This window comes from Peromyscus eremicus, chromosome X (assembly GCF_949786415.1).
Source record: "Peromyscus eremicus chromosome X, PerEre_H2_v1, whole genome shotgun sequence".
NCBI classification, from domain to species: domain Eukaryota; kingdom Metazoa; phylum Chordata; class Mammalia; order Rodentia; family Cricetidae; genus Peromyscus; species Peromyscus eremicus.
The window spans coordinates 65757909-65785426 of record NC_081439.1 but is presented as its reverse complement, the minus strand read 5'-3'; the positions used below and the strand labels follow the sequence as shown (position 1 = coordinate 65785426).

Below are 27518 nucleotides of genomic sequence, written 5' to 3'. Positions count from 1 at the left end.
GTTATTGTAGTTCACAGGATTCATAACTGGGCAAGAATGATTTGAGAAGCTGCCTGGTAGTTAATTGCTGGTAGGTCATATAGGGAGAGTCAGTTTTCTTTAAGAGGGTTGTGTAGCTAGAGTTTTTCTGCCTGGCCCACAGTCAGGACAAATCTGTTTCACCCACCAGTCCCGCACTCAACTGAGTAAACACACAGAGACTTACATTGCTTACAAACTATATGGCCATGGCAGGTTTCTTGTTATCTAATTCTTTTATCTTAAATTAACCCATGTCTATTAGTCTATAAATTGCCACATAGCTCGTGGCTTACCGGTACCTTACATTTGGCTTGTCATGGCGGCGGCTGGCAGTGTCTCTCTGCCTCAGTCTTCCCCTCCCCAGAATTCTCTTCTCTGCTTGTCCCGCCTATACTTCCTGCCTGGCTACTGGCCAATCATTGTTTTATTTATTAACCAATCAGAGCAACACATTTGACATACAGAACATCCCACAGCAGGGTTGCATCTGGTAAGCTGACCCACTCCACTCAAAGGCCATATCTAAAAATATATAGCTATCACTAATTGAACTTGATAGGTGACAACAAAGAGGATGTAAAATTGAGTGGGTAGAGATAGGAAGCATGAATCTAGGAGGAGATGGGAAAGATGAAGGATGTATTCAAAATACATGGTATGAAATTCTCAAAGGACTAATAAAAAATTAAATTTGGAGGCTCGAGAGGAGGATCTCTGTTAAGAGCACTTATTATTGCAAGACGCCAGGGATTGATTATCAGCACCCACATGGTGACTCATAGCCATCCATAACTCAAGTTCCAGGGGAATCACACATTCTTTTCTGATCTTTGTGGGTATCATGCTTTCATGTAGTATACAGCTAGATATGCCAGAAAAACATACGCATACATTAAAATAAATGTATCTTTTAAAAATTAAAAATTTAAAAGAAATTCTAAAGTAATGAAAAACATTTTACTAATCATAATTTATTTGTACTTTCTATTTATTAGAATATCAAAGAGTTATTAAAAATAAAAAAGGATTACAATTAGACATCTAGACATCTTGAGATTTTCAGAGTCTATATATAAGAGCTCAAACTTTTTTTTTCTTTTTTTTTTAATTTTTATTTTGCAATACAATTCAGTTCTACATATCAGCCACAGATTCCCTTGTTCTTCCCCCTCCTGCCCCCCTCACCTTCCCCCCAGTCCGCCCCCCATTCCAATCTCCTCTGGAGAGATGGCTCAGCCATTAAAGGCTAGGCTCACAACCAAAAATATAAGAGTTCAAACTTTAACTGCGTGAAATAGACCCTTACAGCATTTAACTGTGGACTTTTGGTTCTTAAACTAGACAATATTGTCACCTTGTGGCAGACACTGGCTATGGAAGCTTTTGTATTAGTAACAGTGGAATTTAAATGATTGACAGATACAATATCATTCAGTATTTCTAAGATGGGACAAATTTCACTAAGTAACTTTCTGTGAGAACATATATCTGTTTATTTTTCAATTGCATTCAATTGCAAAGTATTCAAATCTAGTACTTTTCCAAGAAAAAAGGGAGATCTAACAACTAAAATGTCTTCAAATTATGTAAACACTCATGATCCAAAATCGAATACGAACTCTCTAACTACTTCTATACCACCAAACTTCATTTTCTAATCTTAGCCCTAAAGATATCAACTAGAAAGAATCATATAACCCCTCTAATAAGCAAAACCTATACGTCATCCATGTACACAATAAGTTGCATAAATTTCATTTTGTAAAACAGCAAAATCATTTATCTCTTTCCTGGAGTTTTAAGAAAAAAATAACTAAAATAGATATTTCTTATTTTACTTGCACTTTTAGCTGTGTGACATATGTCAAGTTATTTAACCTCTCTGAATCATAATTTCTGTACCCTAACAATGCAGATATTAATATTGTCTACATATTAGATTATGAGAATATAGTGAGTTAATACAAGTATTCCTTAAACTGTGCCTGAAACCACAAGAAATGTTTATTTCATTTTAACTCTTATTTCTACTATAAAAATAGTAAGAAATAAAGTAGGTGAATACCAGCAATGTATTTATATCTAATATTTATTAGGCTTCACATAATTCTGTAGTGTGATTTGATTGACTTTCTGGGCCAAAGATAGGATATTTAGGTACCAGTAGAAGCTTAATGAGAAACGGACCCAAGTTTTTTGTTTTTTTTTTTTTTTTTTTTGTTTTTTTTTTTTTTTTGGTTTTTCGAGACAGGGTTTCTCCGTGTAGCTTTGTGCTTTTCCTGGAACTCACTTGGTAGCCCAGGCTGGCCTCGAACTCACAGAGATCCGCCTGGCTCTGCCTCCCGAGTGCTGGGATTAAAGGCGTGCGCCACCACCGCCCGGCACGGACCCAAGTTTTACTTGAACTCTGCCATTTATAAAATAAGCCTTGAACACTAGCCTCATTCTAGCATTTACTAGACTTGTGGAAATCAGTTAATATTCCTAAATGTTACATTATTGACAACATGAAAACAGTACATCTAACAAAGTATTGCTATAATGATTGAAATAATTCATATGTAATTTTTAGAACAGTGTGAGACTTGAAATAGCTGAAGTAAGTTTCTCTGGTACATAAAAAATAAGTGTCATCTCCAATTGTATTACTAACAGAGAAAAGGAATACTGTGGAGATTTGGGGTGATGGGACATGTTTGACCTCATAGATGTTAATTTGAAGAATAAGTAGTGTGTTAGAATGAGAAAAGTGTGCTTGTAAAGATCCTGAAAAAAGAATGACCTGGGTTTGATTTCAGCCTCTTTGACAGCTTTCATGTGGCCTGCTTATGCTACCAAATCTTATGAGGACATTTTCTCAGAATCAAGAATAAAAGGACTGCTCTAGGGATGAGAAAATATAAAGTGGTTCCCACTAAGCCTATGTCATAAAAATATTAACTCAAACATTACCTGTGGTGATTTGAATGAGAATGGCCCACATGGGCTCATAATTTATTGGTTTTGAAGTTGATGGACTGTTTAGGAAGGATTAGGGGATGTGGCCTTGATGGAGGAGATGTGTCACTGGGGGTGGGCTTTGAGGTGTCAAACATCCATGCCAGGCCCAGTCTCTGACACTGTCTCTGAATTGCAGGTAAGACATAAGATCTCAGGTACTGCTCCAATGCCATGCTTACCTGCCTGCTGCCATGCTTCCCACCATGATGGTCATTAACTGACTCTGAAACTGTAAGTGAGTCCTCAATTAAATGCATCCTTTTATAAGCTGCCTATGTCATGATGGCTCTTCACAACAATAGAAAAGTAGCTAAGACATTACCTGAAGCTATTATTTTTAACAAAATGTTTATTTTCTGCATTCAAGATCTGATTATCTTATTAGGGAACACCTTTTAAAGCATTTTAGGTTTTTTTATGTGCAAAAAGAAAAAAAAGATACCACAGAAATAGTAAATAAATTATTCACTTGGGAAAAATTAGCCAGTTAAGGCAGATGTCTTTTAACAAATTAGTAAAATCAGCAGGAACACTCTGCGGTATAGCTGAAGATAAGCTTTGAGAACCTTCCCAATTGCTTCCTCTTCTTTTTTCTTTAATCATTCAAACTCTTTTTTCTTACTAGAAATCCTAACAGTCTATTCTGATCGCAAGGTCCTCCCTGATCCTTAACACCTTCCCACCCATCCATTTCACACCTTCTTTCTTTCACTCCTTAGAAAACAAAAAGGCAAATAAAAAAGAAAACTAACCATATTTTTTAAAAAAATATCAACAAACACCATAAACTAAATGCAGAATCAGAAACCATAATATACAAGCAAAAGGCCAATACGATAAAAAAAATTCCCAAACAAAGCAATATGAGATAACACAAATCTACAAACAGACCACTGAGTTTTTAACCATCTACTGCTGGGCATGAAGCCCATCCTTAAATGTGGTTTATATAACCAGTGAGACTTCATTGGAGAAAAATAATTTTTCCTTTGCAAGTGGTTGTCTATAGAGATAGCTTCTTGGTTAGGGATGGGAGCTCGTGTCTACTTCTCCCTCTCTGCACTGAGACCCCATCCAACTTAACTGTGGAGGCCCTATACATGCTGCCTCAGTCTCTGTGAGTTCATATTGCATCCGTCCTGTTATGTTGGGAAGATGCTGTTTCCTTGGTGTCATCTATCTTCTCTGGCCCTTAGAATCATTCTGCCTCCTCTTTGGCATAGCTCCCTAAGCACTGAAGGGAGGGGTTTGGTGAAGACATCCCATTTAGTACTGTTATGAGGTCTCTCACTCTTTACATGTAATCTAGATGTAGATCTCCATATTAATTCCCATCTACTGCAAGAAGAAACTTCTCTGGTGATGGCTGAGCAAGGCAATGATCTATGGGTACAATTGAATAGCCTTAGGAGTCATTTTATTGCTACATTCCTTTAGAAGAACAGTAGAATTTAGTTGCAGCTTCTTGGCTAGCTGAGCAGTGTCATGCATAGGTTCCATCTCATGGAGTGGACATCAAATCCAATCAGATAGAGGTTTGTTACTCCCAAAACATTTGTGCCACTATGATGCCAGCATATCATGACTTTGTAGATCACAGTGTTTGTAGAAGAGTTGCTGGATACATTTCTCCTATGTCAGTGTACAGTTTACAGAACTTCCAGTAACATGGACACTAGTCAGTATGGGTAAAGGCTCTAGTTAGGCACCAGCTCAACTTCTTTGTGTTCAATGAGATATGTAAACATTGTCTTCAACAATAGTCTTACCATCAGTTTGTGGAGAGAAACCAAATAGCTGTGTCAATAGCCTGAGTAATTTGGAGGGTTTCTATGGAGCCCAGTTGGCCAAAAACTCAGTTAGATACAATGCAGTCCTGGCATTAATGGTGGAAAGATGTGTGGTTGGGGCATTGTCTCCCCCACTACTTGATACTCCATTTAGATTTCTTTTACACACACACACACACACACACACACACACACACACACACACATTTTAAGAAACTTCTAAAATAGTAGGTTTTCATATGACCTTTAAAATGGCCCTTAGTGTTAGCTGCCCCTCCCCACCATATTCCCTCCCTTACCTCCTTTCCATCCCCCTCCCTGGTTAATCCTCCAGTTCCAGTATGCCCACTGTCTTTCCATAATTATATATTCTATTCACATTCCTTGGAGGGCCCTCTCCCTACTAGTCCTATACTGTGTAACCTCTGTGATTATATGAATTTTAGTATGCCTATTGAAGGCTTAAAAGCTGACATCCATATATAAGAGAATACATACCATATTTGTGTTTCTGGGCCTGGGTTACCTTGCTCGGGATGATTTTTTTTTTCTCGAAACAGTTTACCAGCAAATTTCATGATTTATTTTTATTTAATTTTTTATTTTACATACAACCACAGTTCCCCCTCCTTCCCCTTCTTCTGCTCCCCCCACCTCCCTCCCTCCCACACCTGTAGCTAGAATTTTCCTGCCTGGCCCACAGTCAGGGCAAATCTCTCTCACCTGTCAGTCCCACAGCCACTCAGACCCAACCAAGTAAACACAGAGACTTATATTGCTTACAAACTGTATGGCCGTGGCAGGCTTCTTGCTAACTGTTCTTATAGCTTAAACTAATCCATTTCTATAAATCTATACCTTGCCGTGTGGCTCGTGGCTTACCGGCATCTTCACATGCTGCTTGTCATCATGGTGGATGGCAGTGTCTCTCTGACTCAGCCTTCCACTTCCCAGCTTTATTCTTCTCCTTGTCCCGCCTATACTTCCTGCCTAGCCACTGGCCAATCAGTGTTTTATTTATTGACCAATCAGAGCAACACATTTGCCATACAGAACATCCCACAGCACACACCTCCCATCCACTCCTCATAGAGGATAAGTCTTCCCTTAGGGAGTCAACACAGGCTAGCATACCAAGTTGGGGCGGAACCAAGCCCCTCACCCCTGCATCAAGGCTGAGCAAGGCATCCCACCATAGGAAATGGGCTCCAAAAAGCCAGTTTATGTGCCCAGGATAAGTCCTGAACCCACTGCCAGGGGCCCCACAAACAGATTAAGCCACACAACTGTCACCCACATTCAGAGGGCCTAGTTTGGTCCCATGCAGGCTCCCCAGCTGTCAGTCCAGAATCCATGAGCTCCCACTAGCTTGGGTCAGCTGTCTCTGTCGTTTTCCCCATCATAATCTTGACCCCTGTTGCTTCTATCCAGGAGCTCGGCCAAGTGCTTAGCTGTGAACCTCTGCATCTGCTTCCATCAGTCACTGGATGTAGGTTCTATGGATGACAATTAAGGTCATCACCAATCTGACTACACAGGAAGACTAGTTGAAGCATCCTCTCCATCATTGCTAGGAGTCTTAGCTGGGGTCATCTTTGTGGGTTCCTGGGGATTTCCCTAATACCAACTTTCTCCCTAAGCTCATAATGGCTCCCTCTGTCAAGACATCTCTTTCATTGCTCTCCCTCTGCATCCTTCCTCCAACTCAGCCATCTTGATCCCTCATGCTCCTATTCCCCAAACCCTTCTCTCTACCCCCTTCCCAGTTTACCCAGAAGATGTTCACCATTTCCCCTTCATGGGGTGGTCCATGCCTGTCTCTCTTAGGGTCCTCCTTGTTACCTAGCTTCTCTGGGGTTATTTATTCTTTGCATCTAGTATCCACATATTAGTGAGTGCATACCATGTTTGTCTTTCTGAGTGTGGGTTACCTCACTCAGGATGATTTTTTCTAGTTCCATTCATTTACCTATAAATTTAATGATGTCATTGTTTTTGCCACTCAGTAATACTCCGATGTGTAAATATACCACATTTTCTTTATCCATTCTTCAGTTGAGAGACTTCTAGGTTGTTTCCAGGTTCTGGCTACTATGAATAATGCTGCTATGAACATAGTTGAGCAAGTGTCCTTATGGTATTGTTGAGCATCTTATGTATATGCCCAAGAGTGGTATTGCTGGGTCTTAATGTGGGTTGATTCCCAATTTTCTGAAAAGCCTCCATACTTATTTCCAGAGTGGCTATACAAGATTGCATTCTCACCAGCAGTGGAGGAGTATTCCTTTTCCTCCACATCCTCTCCAACATAGGCTGTCATCAATGTTTTTGATCTTAGCCATTCTGACATGGTATCTCAGAGTCCATTTGATTTGCATTTCCCTGGTGGCTAAGGATGTTGAGTAATTCCTTAAATGTCTTTTGGACATTTGAAATTCTTTTGTTCAAAATTCCCTGTTTAGATATGTATTACATTTTTTAATTGTATTATTTGGTAGTTTGATGTATAGTTTCTTGAGTTCTTTATATATTTTGGAGATAAGCCCTCTGTCAGATGTGGGGTTGGTAAAGATCTTTTCCCATTCTGTAGGCTGCCATTTTGTCTTATTGACTGTGTCCTTTGCCTTATAGAAACTTTTCAGTTTCAGGAGGTCCCATTTATTAATTATTGCTTTCACTGTCTGTGCTACTGGTGTTATATTTAGGAAGTGGTCTCCTGTACCAATGTATTCAAAGTTACTTCCCACTTGCTTTTTTTCCAGGTTCAGTGTAATGGGATTTATGTTGAGGTCTTGATCCATTTGGATTTTAGTTTTGTGCATGGCAATTGATAGGGATCTATTTACAATCTTCTATATGTTGACATCCAGTTATGCCAGTATCATTTGTTGCTTTCTTTTTTCCATTGTACAATTTTGGCTTCTTTGTCAAAATTCAGGTGTTCATAGGTGTGTAGATTAAAGTCAGGGTCTTCAATTCAATTCCATTGATCCACATGTCTGTTTTTATGCCAATAACAAGCTGTTTTTATTACTATAGCTCTATAGTGGAGCTTGAAGTCAGGGATGGTAATGTCTCCGGAAGTTTCTTTATTGTACAGGATTGTTTTGGCTATCCTGGGTTTTTTTTTTTTCCATATGAAGTTGGGTATTATTCTTTTGAGGTCTGTGAAGAATTGTGTTGGGATTTTGATGGAGATTGCATTTAATCTGTAGATTGCTTTTGGTAAATTTGTCATTATTACTATGTTGAACCTACCAAGAACATGGGAGATCTTTCCATTTTTGACATCTTCAATTTCTTTCTTCAAAGACTTAAAGTTCTTGTCATACAGTGTAGTGGGTAGCTTTTCTAGCTATGACCTTGAAGCACAACCCCTAGAGAGGCAGCAGTTGACTGCTACATCAGACTATGACCTTGAAGTACATGCCCCTGGGGCGCGGCTGCTCTAGACCATTAAGACCTGGGATGCATGTATGCAATACTCTCTTTGCTCCCTCATGATTTGGATGCTGGGACAGACCAGGCAGATTACGGACACGGAGAAGGCCAGGAATGGTGAGCAGCTCCCAAGAAATTCAGTTTTCTCCTCTGTTTGGTTCTGCTGGCCCATCTCCTCTCTCCTAGAACTGTTATTGCTATCCCAACCTGACCCTTACCCCTGGTATTCTCATTTGTTTGATTAGAGATATCCCAAGACCTTTTATGTTATTTGTGGCTATTGTCAAAGGTGACGTTTCTCTGATTTCTTTCTCAGCCTTTTCATCATTTGTATATAGGAGGGCTACTGATTGTTTTAGTTAATCTTGTATCCAGCTACATCACTAAAGGTGTTTATCATTTGTGGGAGTTTCCTGGTAGAATTTTTTGGGTTGCTTATGTACTCTATACTATATCATCTGCAAATAGCAATACTTTGGCTTCTTTTCCAGTTCATATCCCCTTGATCTCCTTTTGTTTTCTTATTGCTCTAGCTAGAATTTCCAGTACTATATTCAATAGATATAGAGAGAGTGGACAGTCTTGTCTTGTTCCTGATTTTAGTGGAACCATTTTGAGTTTCTTTCCATTTAGTTTGATGTTGGTTATTGGCTTGTTGTATATTGCCTTTATTATGTTGAGGTATGTTCCTTGTATCCCTGATCTCTCCAAGACCTTTGTCATGAAGGGGTGTTGGATTTTGTCGAAGGCCTTTTCAGCATCTAATGAGATGTTCATGTGTTTTTTTTTCCTTTCTGTTTGTTTATATGGTGGATTATATTGGCAGATATTCATATGCTGAACCATCCCTGCATCTCTGGGTTGAAGCCTACTTGATGATGGTGGATTATCTTTTTGATGTGTTTTTGGATTTGGTTTGCCAGTATTTTATTGAGTTTTTTGCATCATGTTGTAATTGGTCTGTAATTCCTTTTCTTAGTTGCATCTTTGTGTGGTTTGGATATCAGCTTCATAAAAAGAGTTTGGCAATGTTCCTTTCATTTCTATTGTGTGGAAAAATTTGAGGAGTATTGGTATTAGCTCTTCTTTGGAATTCTGGTATAATTCTGCACTGAAACCATCTGGTCTTGGGCTTTTTTTTTTGGTTGGGAGACTTTTATTGACTGTGTCTATTTCCTTAGGGGTTATAGGTCTATTTAAATTGTTTATCTGGTCTTGATTTAATTTTTGTATGTGGTAGCTATCCAGAAATGTTCCTTCTTTTTCTACTTTGTGGAATAATTTGAGAACTAGTGGCATTGATTCTTCTTTGAAGGTCTGGTAGAATTCTGCAATGAAACTATTAGGCACTAGGCTGATTTTTGTTGGAAGACTCAATTACTGCTTCTGTTTCATTTGGGGCTGTGGGGATGTTTGAGTTGCTTCACTGATCTTGATTTAACTGGGTAAGTCATACATATCAAGAAATTTAACCATTTATTTTATATTTTACAGTTTGGTGGGATATAAATTTTTAAAGTATGCCCTCATGATTCTCTGGATTTCCTTTGTGTCTGTTGTGAAGTCCTCCTTTTCACCTCTAATTTTATTAATTTGGAACTTCTCTTTTCACTTTTTAGTTAATTTAAGTCTTTATCAGTCTTATTGATTTTCTCAAAGAACCAACTCTTCATTTTTATTCTTTGTATTGGTTTGTTGTTGTTGGTAGTGGTGGATGTTTGTTTATATTTTATTGATTTCAGCTCTGTGTTTGATTCTTTCTTTCTGTCTGCTCTTTTGGGTGTGATTTCATCCTGTTCTAGAGCTCTCATACATGCCACTAGGTAACTAATATGAGATCCTTCATTTTTATGTAGTCACTTAGAGCTATGAACTTGCCTCTTAGAACTGCCTTCATTTTGTCCTATAGGTCTGGAGATCTTGTATTTTCCTTTTTATTAAATTCTAACTACTTTTTAATTTCTAACTTAATTTTCTGACTTGAACCATCTTTCATTCAGTGATGAGTTATTCAGTTTACATGAGTTTGTAAACTTTCTGTAGGTTCCATTGTTGTTGACATCTAGTTAATCTATGGTGGTAAGTTAGGATGTAGTGTGTTGTTTCAATTTTCTTATATCTTTTGAGATTTGCTTTGTGTTCAAGTATGTAGTAAGTTTTGGAGAATTTTCCATGAGCTGCTGAGAAAAAAGTATATTCTTTTATGTTTGGGTGAAATATTCTGTAAATATCTGCTAGATTTATGATATCATTTAGGTCCAACATTTCTCTGTTCAGTTTTTGTCTGCATTTACTGGTCTATTGGCAAGAGTAGGGTCAGGTATTGAAGTCACCCACTATCACTATGTGAAGGTCAATGTGTGATTTCAGCTGTAGTAGTTTTCTTTTATGAACTTATATGCCTGCACATTTGGTGCATAATTGTTTAGAATTGCAACATACTCTGTGGGGGAACTGCTCCCACTTCTTAAAGGTTTCCTATGAGGAGGAGAGAGGAATAAGGAACTTGTAGATAGAACGATAGGCCTAGACAAGAAGAAGAAAGACAGAAACACAGGATAGCTTTGGGAGGACCTGGGTCAATACCCAACAGCTCAGAACTTTATCCAAAAGGGCTTTTTATAACAATGCCAAGGGTGAGGCAAAAGACCTCCCCCTTGCTAGTTACAGCCAAGTGCAGACCCTTCCAAACACCAGGTAGCCAGGCCCATGGTCCAATCATCTTCTTATACAGTCCTGCTGGGTAAAGCAAGCTCAGCTCTCACTAGGAAACCTTTGTGGGCTCCCACAGTCCTCTTGGTGGATTTTTCCTTTGATGAGTTTATAGTGTCATTCTTTGCATCTTTTAATTAGTTTTGGGTTGAAGTTTATTTTGTTGGATATTAACATAACTTCACCTACTTTATTCTTGGGTCATTTGCTTAGAATACATTTCTCCATCCTTTTACCTGAATGTGTACCTATTCTTGATGGTAAGGTGTGTTTCTTGGATGTAACAGAAAGATTGATCCTGTTTTCTAATCCAGTCTGTTATTCTGTGTGTTTTTATTGGGGAATGGAGACCATTAATATTGAGAGTTATCAATGAGTAGTGCTACTTTATTCCTGTTATTTTGTTGTTATAGTATGGGTTTTCCCTCTTCTTTTGATTTATTGGTCTGGGATCATTTATTCTTTGTGTTATCTTGGGTGTGGTTAACCTCTTCAGATTGAGGTTTTCCTTCTAGTGCCTTCTGGATTTGTAGATACATACTATTTAAATTTGGCTGTATCAAGGAAATTTTTTTCTTTCTCATCTCTTGTGATTGATAGTTTTGCTAGGCATAGTCGTATGGGCTGGCATCTGTGGTCTCTTAGATTTTTGTGAACATCTATCCAGGCCCTTATGGCTTTTAAAGTATCCATTGAGAAATTGGGTGTTATTCTAAGCTGTCTGCCTTTATCTATTACTTGGTCTATTTCCCTGGAAGATTTTATTCTTTCTTTGTTCTGTACAGTTAGTGGTTTGATTATTATGTGTTCTAAGACAGGTCCAGTCTGTTTGGTATTTTGTATGTTTCTTATACCTTGTTAGGTACATCCTTCTTTAGGTTAGGGAAATTTTCTTCTATGATTTTGTTGAAAATATTTTCTGTGCCTTTGACCCTGGTTTCTTTTCCTTCCTCTATTGCTATAATTTGTATATTTGGTCTTTTCATAGTGTCCCAGATTTCCTGGATTTTTTGTGCCTGTGTATTTTTATACTCAACATTTTCTTTGAGTGAGGTGTGCATTTCTTCTGCTTTCTTCAATGCCTGAAATTTTCTCTTTCATGTTTCACACTCTGTTGGTGAAGCTTATCTCTGAGGTTTTTGTTTGACTTCCTAAATTTTTCATTTCAGTTTTACTTCAGATTGGGTTTTCTTTAGTGATTCTATTTCTATTATTGTATTTTGAACTGTTTCTTTATTTCATTCTGCTGATTGTGTTTTCACAGAGTTTACTAAGGCATTTATTCATATCCTCTTAAAGGTCCTTGAACATAGTCATAACTGATACTTTGAAATCTTTGCTTTGTGTTTCAGTTATATTGCATTTCTCAGGGTCTACTGTAGTAGGGTTACTGGATTCTGGTGGATACATATTATCTTGGGGTTAATATTTTTGTTTCTGTGCTGTTGTCTAGGAATCTAGAGTTTGGATGATTGAGGTGATTCTAGGTGTTGATATCTGGTATTGTCTTTGTTGGGTGGGTATGCCATTACTTGGTTTCTTTTGCCCTCTCTGGATCTTAGGAAAGTGTGGTGGCTGTGTGTGGCCTGATAGAGAACACCTCTGCAGGTTTGTGGGTGGTGAAGTGTAATAGAGATGGGCTCAGAGAAAAGCCTGAGAGGGACTGAAGGGAAGAACTAAAGAGATTCTGTTCCTACCAAGAATCAGAGTTCCTAGGGAGTTCAAGGTGTGATAGGAGTGGCTTCTTCAAGTAGGTTGCAGTAAAACAAAGAATAATCTTGAAAGATAGAGATAAAAAGCCAGGGGAATCCTGGGTCTGTATTCATAGTTGTAATCTCCAGTGAATGGAGATGAGGTAGGAGGTACTGTACCTGTAAGCAGATTGATACAAGGATCGGGTGAGGCTGGACAGATTGTAATGAAGGAAATGAAACAGAGTGAAATTCTCCTACCTGAGTCTAGGTCTGCTTTGGTTAGTGGAAATTGCAGGTAGAAAGTGTTTCTTGATATCCTTGGCTAACACAAAGGAATGGGAATGAGCTAGAAGTGGGTCGAGAGGGTCCACAGGAAGGTGTAAAGCTATGCCCACACCAAGGTTCAGCAAATTCCACAGAGAATGGGGATAAGGTGGGAGGAGAGACATTTGCAAACATACTGCTACAGTGCCGCTGCCCTGCCCTTACCTCACCACTTGCAAGAACAACACATAGGCACAGAGACACTGGCATTGTGACTTCGTCATTATGATGCATTCCAGTTTGGATTGGGGGAGGGGTAATGTGGTAACGCTCTCCCAGGATCATTTTGTTCTTCCTCTTCAGGCCTGTTGGCAGGAAAAGACCAGATGGCAGGCTGAAATCCAATCAAGCTTGGAGTTGTGGTCTCTAGTGAAGCCAACTCCAGCAAATCAGAGGCTTCAGTCACCCTCCTCAGGTAGTCACCTCTGTTTCCTATTCCCATCATGACAGAGAACTATCTCCAAGCGTGAGTTTAGACAAACTGGAAACAGCTGACAACTTTTCACCACAGCATTATAGTCCAAAGATCCTGTCTATCAAGACTCTTACAAGCCAGTCAGTTGTTCACCAACCTATCATCTGCCAAACAAGTCATGGACCAACCAGGCATAAACCAACCAGGCTTGAACCAACCAAATATAACACAACCAGGTGCAAGTAAACCAGATATGAACTACCCAGACATAAGACAATCAGGCCCAGGCAAAACGGACATGAATCAAACAGTTATGAGCCCAGCAGGCAGAAGCCCATACAATATGAAACAACCAGGGCCCAGCCAACCAAACATCAACCAGCCAAGCATGAGCCAACAAGGCATGAACAAACAAGGTGTGACAAGATCAGGTGCAAGCCAAACAGATATGAACCAACCAGGCCCGAGCCAACCCAATATGAAACAACCAGGGCCAAGCATGGACCAGCCAGTCAAGAGCAAACCAGACATGAACCAACAAGGTATGAGGCAGCCAGATCCAAGCCAACTGGATATAAAAAACCTAGGCAAAAGCCAACCAGACATGAATCAAGCAGGCATGAGCCAAACAAGCATATGGCAGCCAGGCCCACCTCCTCCCAACATGAAGCAAATGAACTCATGGCAATGGGGTCCAGGGTATCCAGGTAGGAGACCACCAGACATGTGGCAAATAGACCAAAGCAATCAGGGAATGAGACAATCAGACACAGTGCAACCAGGTCCAAGCTATGCAGGACAGAGACAACCAGATACATGGAAATGCAATCCAAGTTATCCAGGAATGAAACAAAGAGAATCACAGCAATGGGGGCCAAGCTCTGCAAGCTTCAGACAAACAGATGCAGGTCAATGGAGCCCAAGCCACTTAAACAAAAAATATTCAAATTCATGGCAAGCACACATAGATTTTTCAGCCATCAGACAATTAAACTTCAGACAACCAGATCCCACTGAATCAGGTATGAAAAAATTTGACATATTGCCACCAGACCCTATTCAACCAGGTATGAGACTGAGAGTACCAAGCTCAGGGCAACCAGGCCCCAGACAACCATGTATGAGACAAAATGACATACAACAATTGGACCTTAACCAACAAGGCATGAAACAGTCAGGCACATGGCAACCAGACCCCAGCCCACTAGGCATGAAACAGTCAGGCACATTGCAACCAGGCCCCAGCCTACTAGGCATGAAACAGTCAGGCACATGGCAACCAGACCCCAGTCCACTAGGCATGAAACAGTCAGGCACATGGCAACCAGGCCCCAGCCCACTAGGCATGAAACAGTCAGGCACATGGCAACCAGGCCCCAGCCCACTAGGCATGAAACAGTCAGGCACATGGCAACCAGACCCCAGCCTACTAGGCAAGAAATTGTCAGACACCTGGCAACTGAGCCTCAACCAACTAGGCATAAGACTGTCCAACACATGTCAACTAGGCCCTAGACCACCAGCTATGACACAATCAGACACAAAGCAACTGGGCCCTAGCCCACTGAGCAGGACACCATCAAACACAAAGCAACTTGGCCCCAGTCTATCAGGCATGAAAGATTTAGACACAGAGCAATCAAGCCCCAGCCAATCAAGCATGACAAAATATGACACATGTCAATCAGGCCCCAGCCAATCAGGCATGAAAGAGCTACACAGATGGCAACCAGGCACCAGTCAACCAGGCAGGATAGAGTTGAACATACAGCAGTCCAGCACCGTCCAACCAGGCATTAAACAGTTAGATTCATGGCAAAGGGGTCCCAACTACTCAGGCAGGATAGAATCAGAAAAATGGCAAATAGGCCCCAGCCCCCTAGGTATGAGACAATTGGATTCATGGCAACCAGGCCCAAGCCAATTGGGCATGAGATATTCAGACTCATGCCCATGGGGCCCAAGCCACTCAGGCATGAGACACTCAGATTTATGGCAACCAAGCCCCTGCCAATTAGGCACAAGACAATTAGATGCGTGGCAAACATGCCCAAGCCACCCAGGCATGAAACAATTGGATACATGGCAACAGAGTCCCAGAATCCCTGGTGTAAGACAATTATACACATGGAAGCCAAGCTCCAGTTGCTCAGGCACAAGACAATCAGAAAAATGGCAATTAGATCCCAGCAACCCAGACATGAGACAATCAGATGTTTGGGAATCAATGCCAAGGCAATCCAAGACAAGTACCTGCCAACAGGGTACATGCCAAGAAGGCCTGAAACAATCAGAGACAAGTCAACCAGAAACCATTCAATTAAGCACAAACCGATTAGCTACAAGCAAGCCAGAAACCACCCAACCAGGAACTAGCCCATTAGATACAAACCAAATAGACACTACCCAACTAAGCCAAGGAGAAATGACACAATCAGATACATCAATGACAAGTCCAAGTCAACCAGAGATGAAAGCCAGCCCATCAGACATCACCAACCAATCAGACTTAAGTCAAGCAGGCACAAGTCAACCAGGTAAAAGTCAATTAGAGCCAAGTGAATCAAGCATGAGTGATTTTGATACAAATCAACAAGGAATGATTCAATTACCCACGAGAAAAACAAGTACTGTTCCTTTCTACATAAGACCTGCTGAGCCTCAGGACTGCCCAGATATCCTGCAATTGATAAAAGTAAGCCTGTATTTCCTTATTCCTTAGAAATTATTTCAGGGCTGAAAGAACAAAAGAAATGCATAGTCTAGCTTTGAACCTAGCTCTATTAATTATGATTCATATACACAGTGTTTTGGAAATCACTAACCCTTTCTAATCTTCATTTTCCATATAAAACAAGATTATAGCAATTACTACACCAAGAGATTGTTGTAATATATATATGAGATATGGACTAGGTAATATAGCTCCATTGGTAAAGCATATCCAGAGGTCTGTTCACAGATACATCCCATGAGTCTAACCAACTGAGTGAAAGTTTTCTTACACACACATTTATTTTAATGCCTTTCCTAGAAACCATACCAGTACGGTAAAGGTGACAATGTAATAACTATAGTTACCATGATTGAATTTTCCTGTACTGATGGCAGTCATTCATGTGATACAGATGTGTATTTAGGAGTTCTCTTTGAGATTTACGTTCTTTAATATATTTCTATTTTCCAAATACTTGATCATTTTGAAATTTAGAAAAACACTCTTTGCTAAAGAATTTATTAGTTTCCCATCAAAATTCCTTAGCTAATAGACATCATTATGATGCCTTGTGTAGCTATACACTAGCATCATTATAGCAGAGTATACCTTTTTCTCTGCTTGATCTTAAAACTTCTAATGTTTTGGTGTTAAAAATGTTTTGCAGATACATACCAGACTAAATGACATCCTCTTCATGGGAAGTGTATGATATTTTAAAGTTTGTATACATATATTTATATTATAAATCCATAATATACCAGTATTAAATAAAGTAGGTGAAGCAAAGCAGCTAGTTTCTCAAAAGTAATTCAGCAAAATCAAACACTGTGACCAGAGTTTTTATTACATAATTTGAAAATGACTAGTATATTCACTGAACATTTGATCTGTTCAGGTCTAAACAAACAGTTAAGATGTAAGCAACTTGTTATTGCTGTGAGTTAGGCTATCAGTTTACTCTACAATTCCTTAGTCACAGTATAGTGTGTTTTTATATATGTGTTCATATATACATGACCATTATAATACATAAGAATTAGATGGTTACATTATTCCTAATACTAAGAATAATGTTTTTGAAGTGTCAAAAAGAGTAACACTGCTTTCTTCAATTAATGGCCCTTTTATTGTGGTTCCAGGATTTTCTTTTCTTTGAGACCTCTACTTACCTTTTTTTCTCCTCTTAAGGAACAAACTTAGGGGTTTTTTTTCTTGATTTTCTATAGCAAAACAAATAATGCCTCTCCACCATAAAAAAATCTGACAATACATACTATAATTTAACATTCTGAATCATGTACCTATAGTATTTCAAATCAAAGACATTTTAAAAGAAAGCACACATTACTTAAGATTACATATTTCAAATAACTATACCTCAGTCCAAATTGATTGTATAGCTATCAGAATCTTCAATCCTGGTAATAATTCTATGGTTTTAATTTTATGTGAAACACTGAAAAGTTAAACAAAATTATGTCATGTTCAGAAATATTTAAGACTGGTTTTAAAATTTAACCTTTGGTGTTTTTTGTATTGTTCTGTTTTGTTACGTTGTGGTTTGTTTTGAGGCAACTGTAACCCTCACTGTCCTGGAACTTACTATATAGACAAGGCTGGCCTTGAACTCATAGAGATCCACCTGTCTGTGCCTCGCAAGTACTGAGATTAAAGGGGTCTATCTCTATGCTTGGTGTTAAAGTATAATTTTCAAAACAGACCTTATAGTAGAGCTTAAATTTCCATTTTTTGTATATGCGTTTGCTTGAAACCAACTACTGCACAAGATAAACAACCAATTGGAAACTTTTATTTTTATCTGATAAAATAATCTGAAATTATTTACACTAAATGAGGTTTTAAAAATTGGTTTCCTTTGCAGATATCAAAATAGCAACCATTTGATATAAATTGCCAAAATATCCAAAATAATAGTGAAAATTATTAATGTGAATTTATGTGAAATGTATGTTTATTAGAGCTCTTATACATATAGTATAGTTATCACAAAGTTGAAAATGTTGCAAAAATATGGTTATTCCTGAACTGTTACTTTTCCTGCTGTATTCTAACTGACCAAGACCATATGAAGAACACATCTTTATAAATTAGTGCTAATTGATATGGAGACTGATTAGGATGTTACTAATGAAGCTATATGCTTATGTCTGGATTTTTTGAAAAACAGTCATTTTGTCTTAATGTTTCTAGTGCTGTGATGAAACACCATGACCAAAGGCAACTTGTGGAGGAGAGGGTTTATTTGGCTTACACTTCAGCATTGCTGTTCATCACTGAAGGAAGTCAGGACAGGAACTCAAACAGGGCATGAACCTGAAGGCAGGAGCTGATGCAAAGGCCATGGAGGAGTGCTGCTTACTGGCTTGGTCCTCATGGCTTCCTCAGCCTATTTTCTTATAGAACCCAGGACCACCAGCCCAGGGATGGCCCCACCGCAATGGTTTATTTCGTCTCCCACTGATCACTAAATGAAAAAATGCTCTACAGGCTTATATGTGATGGCTTAAATATGTACAGGCTTAAAATGCCTATAGCCTGATTTTATAGAAGCATTGTCTCGTCTCAGTTGAGGTTCTGTCCTCTCAAATGACTCTAATCTGTGCCAAATTGACAGAAAATGAGCCAGCACACATTGTGAAGAACTTAAATTTATTTTATTTATATAGATCAGTAAGATCTTATTGTGGGATAAGAAATATTCTGTTGAATTCTTGCACTGTAACATGGGAAAATGTAATATCTTCATACTTTTTGTCAATGCAAAATAAAATTTAACTCTAGATTACCTGGAAAAATAAAATAATGTAAATAAAAAGTTTGAATACAAGAGAATATAACAAAATAATAATATTAGAAAAGTTTTAAAGTGTTTAATGCATAAGTACATATGTATTTTCATGTGACTGACACGACTGCATTTGACATTATAAATAGAAAGCTGATACATAAAAATTAGATTTCATTGTTGTCCTTGTTCAGCTCATGTTTAGGCAGTTACTCTGGTGAGAATTTATGGGTGTAACCTTTGGACACTGCTAAGTGAGCAAGGAGTATATGGGAGGGTACGGAGGGAGAAATGATGTGGTTACATTATAATCTCAAAAATAAATGAAAAAGGGTTTTCATAAAATTATCAGAACTAGCACAATGAAACTTTATGAAGAGTCCAAAAGTTTTCTAAAGTACATGTGAGAATGTGGTATTTGATATTAAGGGGTATTTCAAATCACTGAATAAAAGAGGGGTCATTCAATTAATGGCACCGGGATGACAGAGTAGGTATGATGGTGACATTCTACCTCAGTGTTTACACACGCAAAAATATACAAAGCAATTAGTAAGAACAGAAGAGGATAAAAACCAGCATTTTGTACAATTGATAGCCTCAACTAAAAATAAAGAAAAGAAATGGACCAAGGAGAACAAGAGTGAATATTTTATAACTTTCCAAGTATGAAATAAGCATCACAAAAGAAAGAATTTGATGGGCAAAAAAATTAAAAATAAAGGCCACAATTTTAAAATTCTAAAGTTATACTAGCAAAAGCCACCCCAGGCAAATACATGTCACAAATTTTTCTGTAAAGTCATAATAAATAAACAATGTGACTGTGACTACCCAGAAAAAAGTTTTCCTTTACTTTCCAGGTTCCTGCTGAATTCAAAACTAGTAACCCAGAAAGTTAACCTTGACATAACTGAGATATGAATTCTATCATATGTCTATTGTCTCTCTATAAACCTATCTGCCTAGCATCTAGCTACCAACTAGTTATCTACCTAATTTGTGTTTCATTGCTGTTTCAGATTTTAATTTCTAGATAACTGTGATCAAGTTTGACTTCTTTTTAACACATCACCTGTGTTATACCTGTGTATATAAATGTTAAATAAATATTTCAATGATTATAATATTTACTAAATCATCAGCTGAAAGGTTTTTTTCTACTTTGACAGGAAATGGCTTCCTATGAAGGCATGCAAGAAAACGTGGCATTAACAGAACTGGGTAAGATGTTTTGTGGTAATTTTAGAGCAGGTAAAAACTGTGTGAATGCATGCACACAGAATAGATACTTAGGTATGCAGAAGCTTCTGTCCTTGTTACAAAACATGACCCTATTAATAACATTGAAATATACAAGACACAAATTCCTTAGCCTTTTCAATGTTCCACTATTTTTCATTTTCCCTCAAAACATGAAACGGATACAGATGCAGTAGACTGCAAATGCATTTCAAAACAGAGAACAGGAAGTATGCATGACTGGTCAAAAGTGCTACTTAACATGCAATATGTTGGTAGGAGCTTTGAAAAAAGTTATTTTTATTACATTTGATAACCAAAATACTAATGGCTAATGTAGAAAATTATTATGAATTAGAACTTTTTTACACAGTAATAAGAAGGCTAAAAGATGGTGAAACATCATGATTGGCAAAGATCAAATAAAGAGGGTCATTTATTTAACATTAGAAGAATCAAGTGAAGGACAGTCATTTAAAGTTGAATACTTAAGAATGAACATCATCTACTAAGAACCTTCCACAAACTATTCTTCTACTCTGTGGAGATTTTTTACCTGTTTTTATAGCGTGCTATTTTGTTGAAGTTTAGCTTTTCCAATTTGTCTCTGACTTTTTCTTTGACTGTGCTTCAGTTGTCAGGTAGACCTAAGAAACCATTGCCACTTACAATATCTTACTGATTTCCTGCATTTTCTTCTCAGAGTTTTCTAATGTTATATCCACACTGCGATCTTCAATCTATTTCAAGCTACATTCTGAATATGATAAAAAAAATAAGGGTCCAACTTTGTTATTTTATATATGGAAATACAGTTTTTACAAGATGATTTATTGGAAAGTCAGTTTTTTCCTCAATTAATGGTTTTGGTACCCTGATAACAAATTAGTTAACCATATTAAGTTTGTGAGTATTTATTTTAAGGTCCTGTTTCTGTTTGGTTGGTCTATATGTCAGGCCTCTATCCAGTATCATACTGTTTTAATTATTATAACATTATAGTGAATCTCAAAATTAAGCAGTGTGTATCCTCCAACTTTATTCTTTTATTTTAAAGTTGTTTTGGATATTTGGAATTCTTTGGAATCTGTATCAATTTAAGAAAATGGATAGTGGATGTGGTGCTTTGAGTGAGAATGGCCCCTAGTTTGTGGACTGTTTAAGATTAGGAAATGCAGTCTTGTTGGAGGAGATGTGTCACTGGGGATGGGCTTTGAGGTTTCAAAAGTCCATGCTAGGCCCAGTGACTCTCTCTCCTCTGCCTGCTGCCTGTGGGTCAGAATGTAAAGCTACTGCTCCAGTGCCCAGTGCCATGCCTGTCTGCTTCCCACCATGATGATCATGGACTAATCTTCTAATCCCCCAATTAAATGCTTTCCTTTTGGAAGAGTTGCCTTGGTCATGGTGTCTCTTCACAGCAGTAAAACAGTAACTAAGACAGAAGTTGGTACCAGGGACTAGGGTATTGCTGGAACAGGCCTGATCTCATTGTTGTTTAGAATATGGAAGATTCTGGGACTTTGAACCAGAAAAGTAGTTGAATGTTTTAAGTGGGACTTTGGTAGTTTGGATAAGACTGACCCATATACTCATATACTTAAATGCTTAGTCACCAGGAAGTGGCAATATTTTAAAGTGTTAGAAGGACTGGAGGAAGTGTGTCACAGGGAGTGGCCTTTGAGGATTCAAAAGCCCATGCCAAGAAGCCCAGTCTCTCTTTCCTCCTTCCTCCCTCCTACTCTCTTCCCCTCCCTCTTCCTTCTTACTCTCCCTCTCTCTCTCTCTCTCTCTCTCTCTCTCTCTCTCTCTCTCTCTCTCTCTCTCTCTCTCTCTCTCTCTCTCTCTCGCCTGAGGATCAGGATGTAGTGCTCAGCTACTGAGCCAGCACCATGTTCCCTACCATGCTGATAATGGATTAAACTTCTGAAACTATAGAGAAGCCTCAAATGAAGTTTTCTAAGTGTTGCCTTGGTCATGGTGCGTGGTGATATTTTGTTCTACCCTAATAAAATTTGCCTGAAGATCAGAGAACAGAACAAACCACTAGATTAAACATAGAGGCCAGGCAGTAGTGGCACACACCTTTAATCCCAGAACTTGGAAGTCACACACCTTTAATCCCAGCATTAGGAATGAAGTGAAATAGCTGAGCAGAGAAAGGTAAATAAGGCATGAGGAGACAGAAACTAGAGCCTTTCAGCTAGAGGCCTTTTGGCTAGAGAGTCTTTTTGGCTGAGGAGCCCTTTCCAGCTGAAGCCCTTTCGGCAAAAGCCCTTTTTGGTTGAAGCTTTTTGACCCCTTTCAGCTGAGGACTTGGAGACATTCAATCAGAGGATTCGTGGAGTTGTTGAGGTGAGACGTGGCAGTGGCTTGTTCTTGCAGTTATACTATACCACACCACTAGGTTCAACAAAATTGCATCTTGATTATTTTTAAATGATTTGCAGCAATAGTATTCATTTGCATTGATCAATTAACTGATTGTCATACTAGGAACAGAACCTAGGGTTTCTCACATGCCAGCAAAGTGCTCCATCATTGATTCACATCCCAAGTCTTTTGATTTCCTTCTTCACTCATTGGTTGTTTAAAAGTGTGTTGTTTAATTTTCATATATTTTTGAATATAGAGTTTTTTTACCTATTGATTTTTAATTTCATGCCTTTGTGATTGGGAAATATACTGAGTATTATTTTAGTCTTTTAAATTTTATCAAGCCTTGACATGTAGACTGACATATGTCCTATCCTGCAGAAAGTTCCTTGCACACTTGACATGCACATTGTTTTATACATGTGTGTGTTGTATTGAATGTGAATGGTCTCTATGGGCTCATATGTTTGAATGCTTGTTTCCCAGTTGGTGGAACTATTTGGGAAGGATTATGAGTTATATACTTGTTGAAGGAGCTGTACCACTGGGAGCAAGGCTTGAGGTTTCAAAAGACTCATGCCTTTCCCACTGTGTTGTGTCTGCCTCCTGCTTATGGATCAAGATATGAGCTCTCAGCTGTTTTTGCCACCAAGCTTTTGTTCTGCTATCATTGACTCTAACCCTCTGAAACTTTAAGCTAAATTAAATGCTTTCTTTATAAGTTGCTTTTGTCATGGTGTTTTAATAGAGCAGCAGAAAAGAAATAACATACAAGTTAAGTTCAGTTGGTCTCTAATATTGTTCAGTAATCTATGACTTTATTTATTTTCTATCTTGTTGTTATATACATTATTGAAAGTGTAATATTGAAGTCTCATACTATTAGTATATTGCTATGTCTTTCTCCCTTCATTTATATCAGCATTTGTCTCTTTTATTTCAGGGTAGTAATTTTTGTTATATACGTTTATAAATGCTCTATCTTCTTAGTGATTTGATAATTTTATAATTACACAATTCTACTCTCTCCTTCAATAATCTATAATTTTATAATAGTATAGCTACCCAAGCTTTCTTTTATTTATGTTTGCATGCTATCTTTTTCCATCATTTCATTTTCAGCCTAGTTGTGTCTTTGAATCCAGAGTGTGTCTCTTATATAAAAATGTAATTGAATTTTTTTAACTGTACTGGGATCTGGAAGATGGCTCTGTGAGTAAAGACCTAATAACTTGAGTTTGAGTCCTAGGACCCACATGGTGGAAGAAAAAACTGACTCTTGCCAGTTGTCCTCTGACCACCCTCCCCACTACACACACTAAAGGTAAAAATGTAAAAAAAAAAAAAAAAAAAAGAGTATCCATTACATTCATCATTATATTTTAATGGAGTAATCTTTTTATATTTAACTACTTAAAAGAGTCACTTCTGCCATTTTTATATCCTTTCTTTGTCCTTAATTTCCCTCATTAATAACTCACTAATAACTTCTTTTGCACTTTGTTGATTTTATTTAAACACTTAGTGTGTCTTATTATTGTAGGTTCTTTGTAGCAGTAATTAACAGACTATGTTGAAATTTTATTAAATTCTCTCTCTCATGTGTGTCTATTCTCATAGAAAGAGGAGAGAGTGAAAGAGAGTGAGAGAACAAGAGAGAGAGCAAGTGAGAGCAAGAGAGAGGGGGAGAGAGAGAGAGAGAGAATTCCCATAGAAATACAAAGCAGGACTAGATCCATTTAATTTCCCAGAAGTCACTTCAGTCGGTGGAGGGTGGAATAATGACAATCAGTCTCCAAGCCTTCATCTCAACAATCAGCACAGCACATTAAGGACAAGACAGTTATTGATCAACCAGGCTTCAACAAACTATTCCAGAAACACAAGCTGTCACTTCTACAGACACCTGCTAGAAAACTCAAAGGGACATAGGCAGGTAGCTGACACCACATGCATGGCTACATTTAGTCCAAATTAACAGCAGATACTAGGCAGACTCTCTTTAAAGTTGTGAATGTTAAAATACTCACTTCAGATGGTTTTTACTAGCATAGCTGCTGTGCAGGGAGAAAGATGTGTTCCTACTGCTTCCTATCATGACATCTTTGTTTGCTTATAAACTTTGACATGTTGTATGTGGATTGATATTTCAGATTTATTCAGGGATGGTTTTGGAGACAATCCACTTTTCTACTGCCTGGTTGCAGAAGTACCCGCTCAACAAACAGAATCGGGTAACTGTTTCTTCTCCAGTTTAACCTATAATACATTTTTTATATCTGAAATCAGAGTTAACAGTTAATAAATACACATTGTGTAAATAGTATTAAGCAGAGGAGTGCAATATGCAAACCCGGTGTACTTTTAAATAACTGTTATGTAACTCTGATTATAAAGGTATTAAAAATTAGAAGAACGTATCAAACTATATACTTTCTTTTAAAGGCTATAAGAAAAGTAAACTTTCTACATTGTAAATTTAAATTTATGTACTGATATTTTGTCCAACAACCACTTATTGCTTTAATAGTTAAAGCAGCAAACACTTTCAAATTCTATTTGAAGACATATACCTTTTTATGATTTAAAGCATTAGCCTTTTTGTTCCCTCTCTTCTCCACAGGAGTAAAAACTATTGGATTTGCCATGTACTACTACACATACAACCCATGGATTGGCAAACTGCTTCACCTAGAGGATTTTTACATCATTGAAGGTTACCAAGGTAGCACTACAATCAATAGTATTTGCAAACATCTAAAAGTTTCTACGTTATATTTTAATGTAAAAACTACAGATAAGCCTTCCTATGCATATGATTTTTAAGTTATTCAGATAGCTCATTTCCATTTCTTGAGCCTGATCAGGATCCTAGTACAGTGAAGACTCAACTACAAGTTAGAAAATCTTTCAATAGGATTTATCAACACACTCAAGTAAGCTATGGTATCCCCAACTACTATTTTATCTGTAAAATAATTTTATATTTTAGGTTTGTTTTTAATAGGCATAGTTAAGAAATATACCCTATCCTATGAAAGCAGTGAAGGCCCCCATGGTGACACACACCTTTAATTCCAGTATTTGGGATGCAGAGGCAGGTGGATCTCTGCGAATTCAAGTTCCAGGCCATCCAACAATAGAAGGTGAAACCCTTCCTCAAGAAAAAGAAAGAATACAAAGACAGACTCATTTATTCATCATGAATTTTTAAGATAAAACTAATCTCTTTTGTATTACCATTGTTGTCATGCTACAATAAGATAAAAAAATGATTTAAAGTGTTCATGAGTTCGGTTTCAACATGTTATCATATATATATATATATATATATATATATATATATATATATATATATATATATATATATATATTAGAATATATGGCAACCATAAAGAGTTTGACCTTTTATTGATTTAAAATTAAAATAGACTACTTAAGTGAAAAATTTCAATGTACAGCCTTATTTGACAATGTCTATTTAATAGGTCTAGGTATTGGGGCTGCTATGCTGAAGAAGCTAAGTCAGGTATGTGTTATAGTTAGTACTGATAGTCTACGTATTATCCTTTTCTTCATCAAGTGTTATTTAACAAGGCATAGATTCGGTAACTAATCTTACTGATTAAATATAACACCAGGACTTGTTCAGTTGGTAAAGTGCTTGCCTTGAAAACATGACGATTTGAATCCAATCCCCAGAATCCACATAAAAAGCCAGGAGTAGTGGTACATACTTTTATGCCAGCAGTGGCAAGGTGACAGGTAGAGACTGTTGGATCTCTTGTGCTCACCAGCCACCACACTAACCTACTTAGTGAAATTTCAGGCCAGTTAGAGACTCTGTCTCAAACAAAAAGTGGAAAGCACCTGAGGGATAACAACTGAAGTTGCCTTCTGATCACCACATGCATGCACACACATGTATCCCAAAGCCATATGAACACGTGCATTCACATACACAAAACATTTTTGCAACATGCATTTCAAATATTTATTAAAGTGGATTTTCAAGTTGAAAGCTCAGATTCTATGTTATATTTAATTAAATTTTATTCCTATATATTGTACAAACATACTATATGTGTTTTTTTTACCATCAAGAATAAGCAAACATGAGAGTAGAAAGTAATTTTATTCATAAAATAGACCCACAATGTGACCTGCAATAATATGAAAGATTCTTTTAGTCCAAAAATAGCTATAGTATTTTGCATTATTATATACATATAGTATTATATATAGGAGACCTTCAGTAAATAGTGAATGACTATACTGTCAAATAAGGACAATATTTACTTGTTTGTTTTTAAACAGATAGCCATCAACACCCAATGCAGTGCCATGCAGTTTCTTGTTGTCATTTGGAATCAGGATTCCGTTGCGTACTACACTCGCCTAGGGGCTTTGGACCTTTCCTGTGAGGAAGGCTGGCATTTGTTCAGATTTAACATGGAAGATCTCCTGGAACTTGCAGAGGAAACATGAAAAAAGCCTGGTAATAACTCATCCCAACATAGGCCTCAACATTTGAATGTCACCTTAGAAACATCACTTTGACATCAAATGTTGTGAAATAAAGCAAGTGAGCACAATATTCTTGTAGATACTTGACTTTGAAACAGATTTTTCAAGATACAGTCAATTGTTCATTATCCAAACTAAACAGTAATGGCTAGTAAAAGTTCTAACAATCTAATTGATTGCATCATTGAAAAACCACTCACACTAGGCTTAGAGTTTTAGTAACTGAATTTCATCAAATGTACAATGGTGGTATTTTCACATTTTAACATAATTGAAATTAAGATAAGCACAATGCTCAAATGGCATTTTCTTAAGGATTTGTTTTATACATGATGAAGTATGGGTATATTTAAATAGAAATAGGTAGGTATAAGGTTTAAAATTCATTTCCTACAGTGATGCTAAGTTCTGAAGATCTTACTTGTGAAAAATGAGTGAGTCCTTATCTTGGGCA

At 37.6% G+C, this 27518-nt stretch overlaps 1 protein-coding gene across 1 annotated transcript; it reads left to right on the top strand.

Annotated features, from left to right (window-relative positions):
* Positions 1–13246: 13246 nt before the first annotated feature.
* Positions 13247–27124, top strand: Satl1 (spermidine/spermine N1-acetyl transferase like 1). The gene is made up of 6 exons (XM_059250948.1): positions 13247–16092; positions 20095–20146; positions 24691–24771; positions 25161–25262; positions 26026–26066; positions 26855–27124. Exons 1-6 carry the CDS (start codon positions 13576–13578, stop codon positions 27023–27025), a joined length of 2964 nt encoding a protein of 987 aa, XP_059106931.1. The 5' UTR covers positions 13247–13575; the 3' UTR covers positions 27026–27124.
* Positions 27125–27518: the final 394 nt, after the last annotated feature.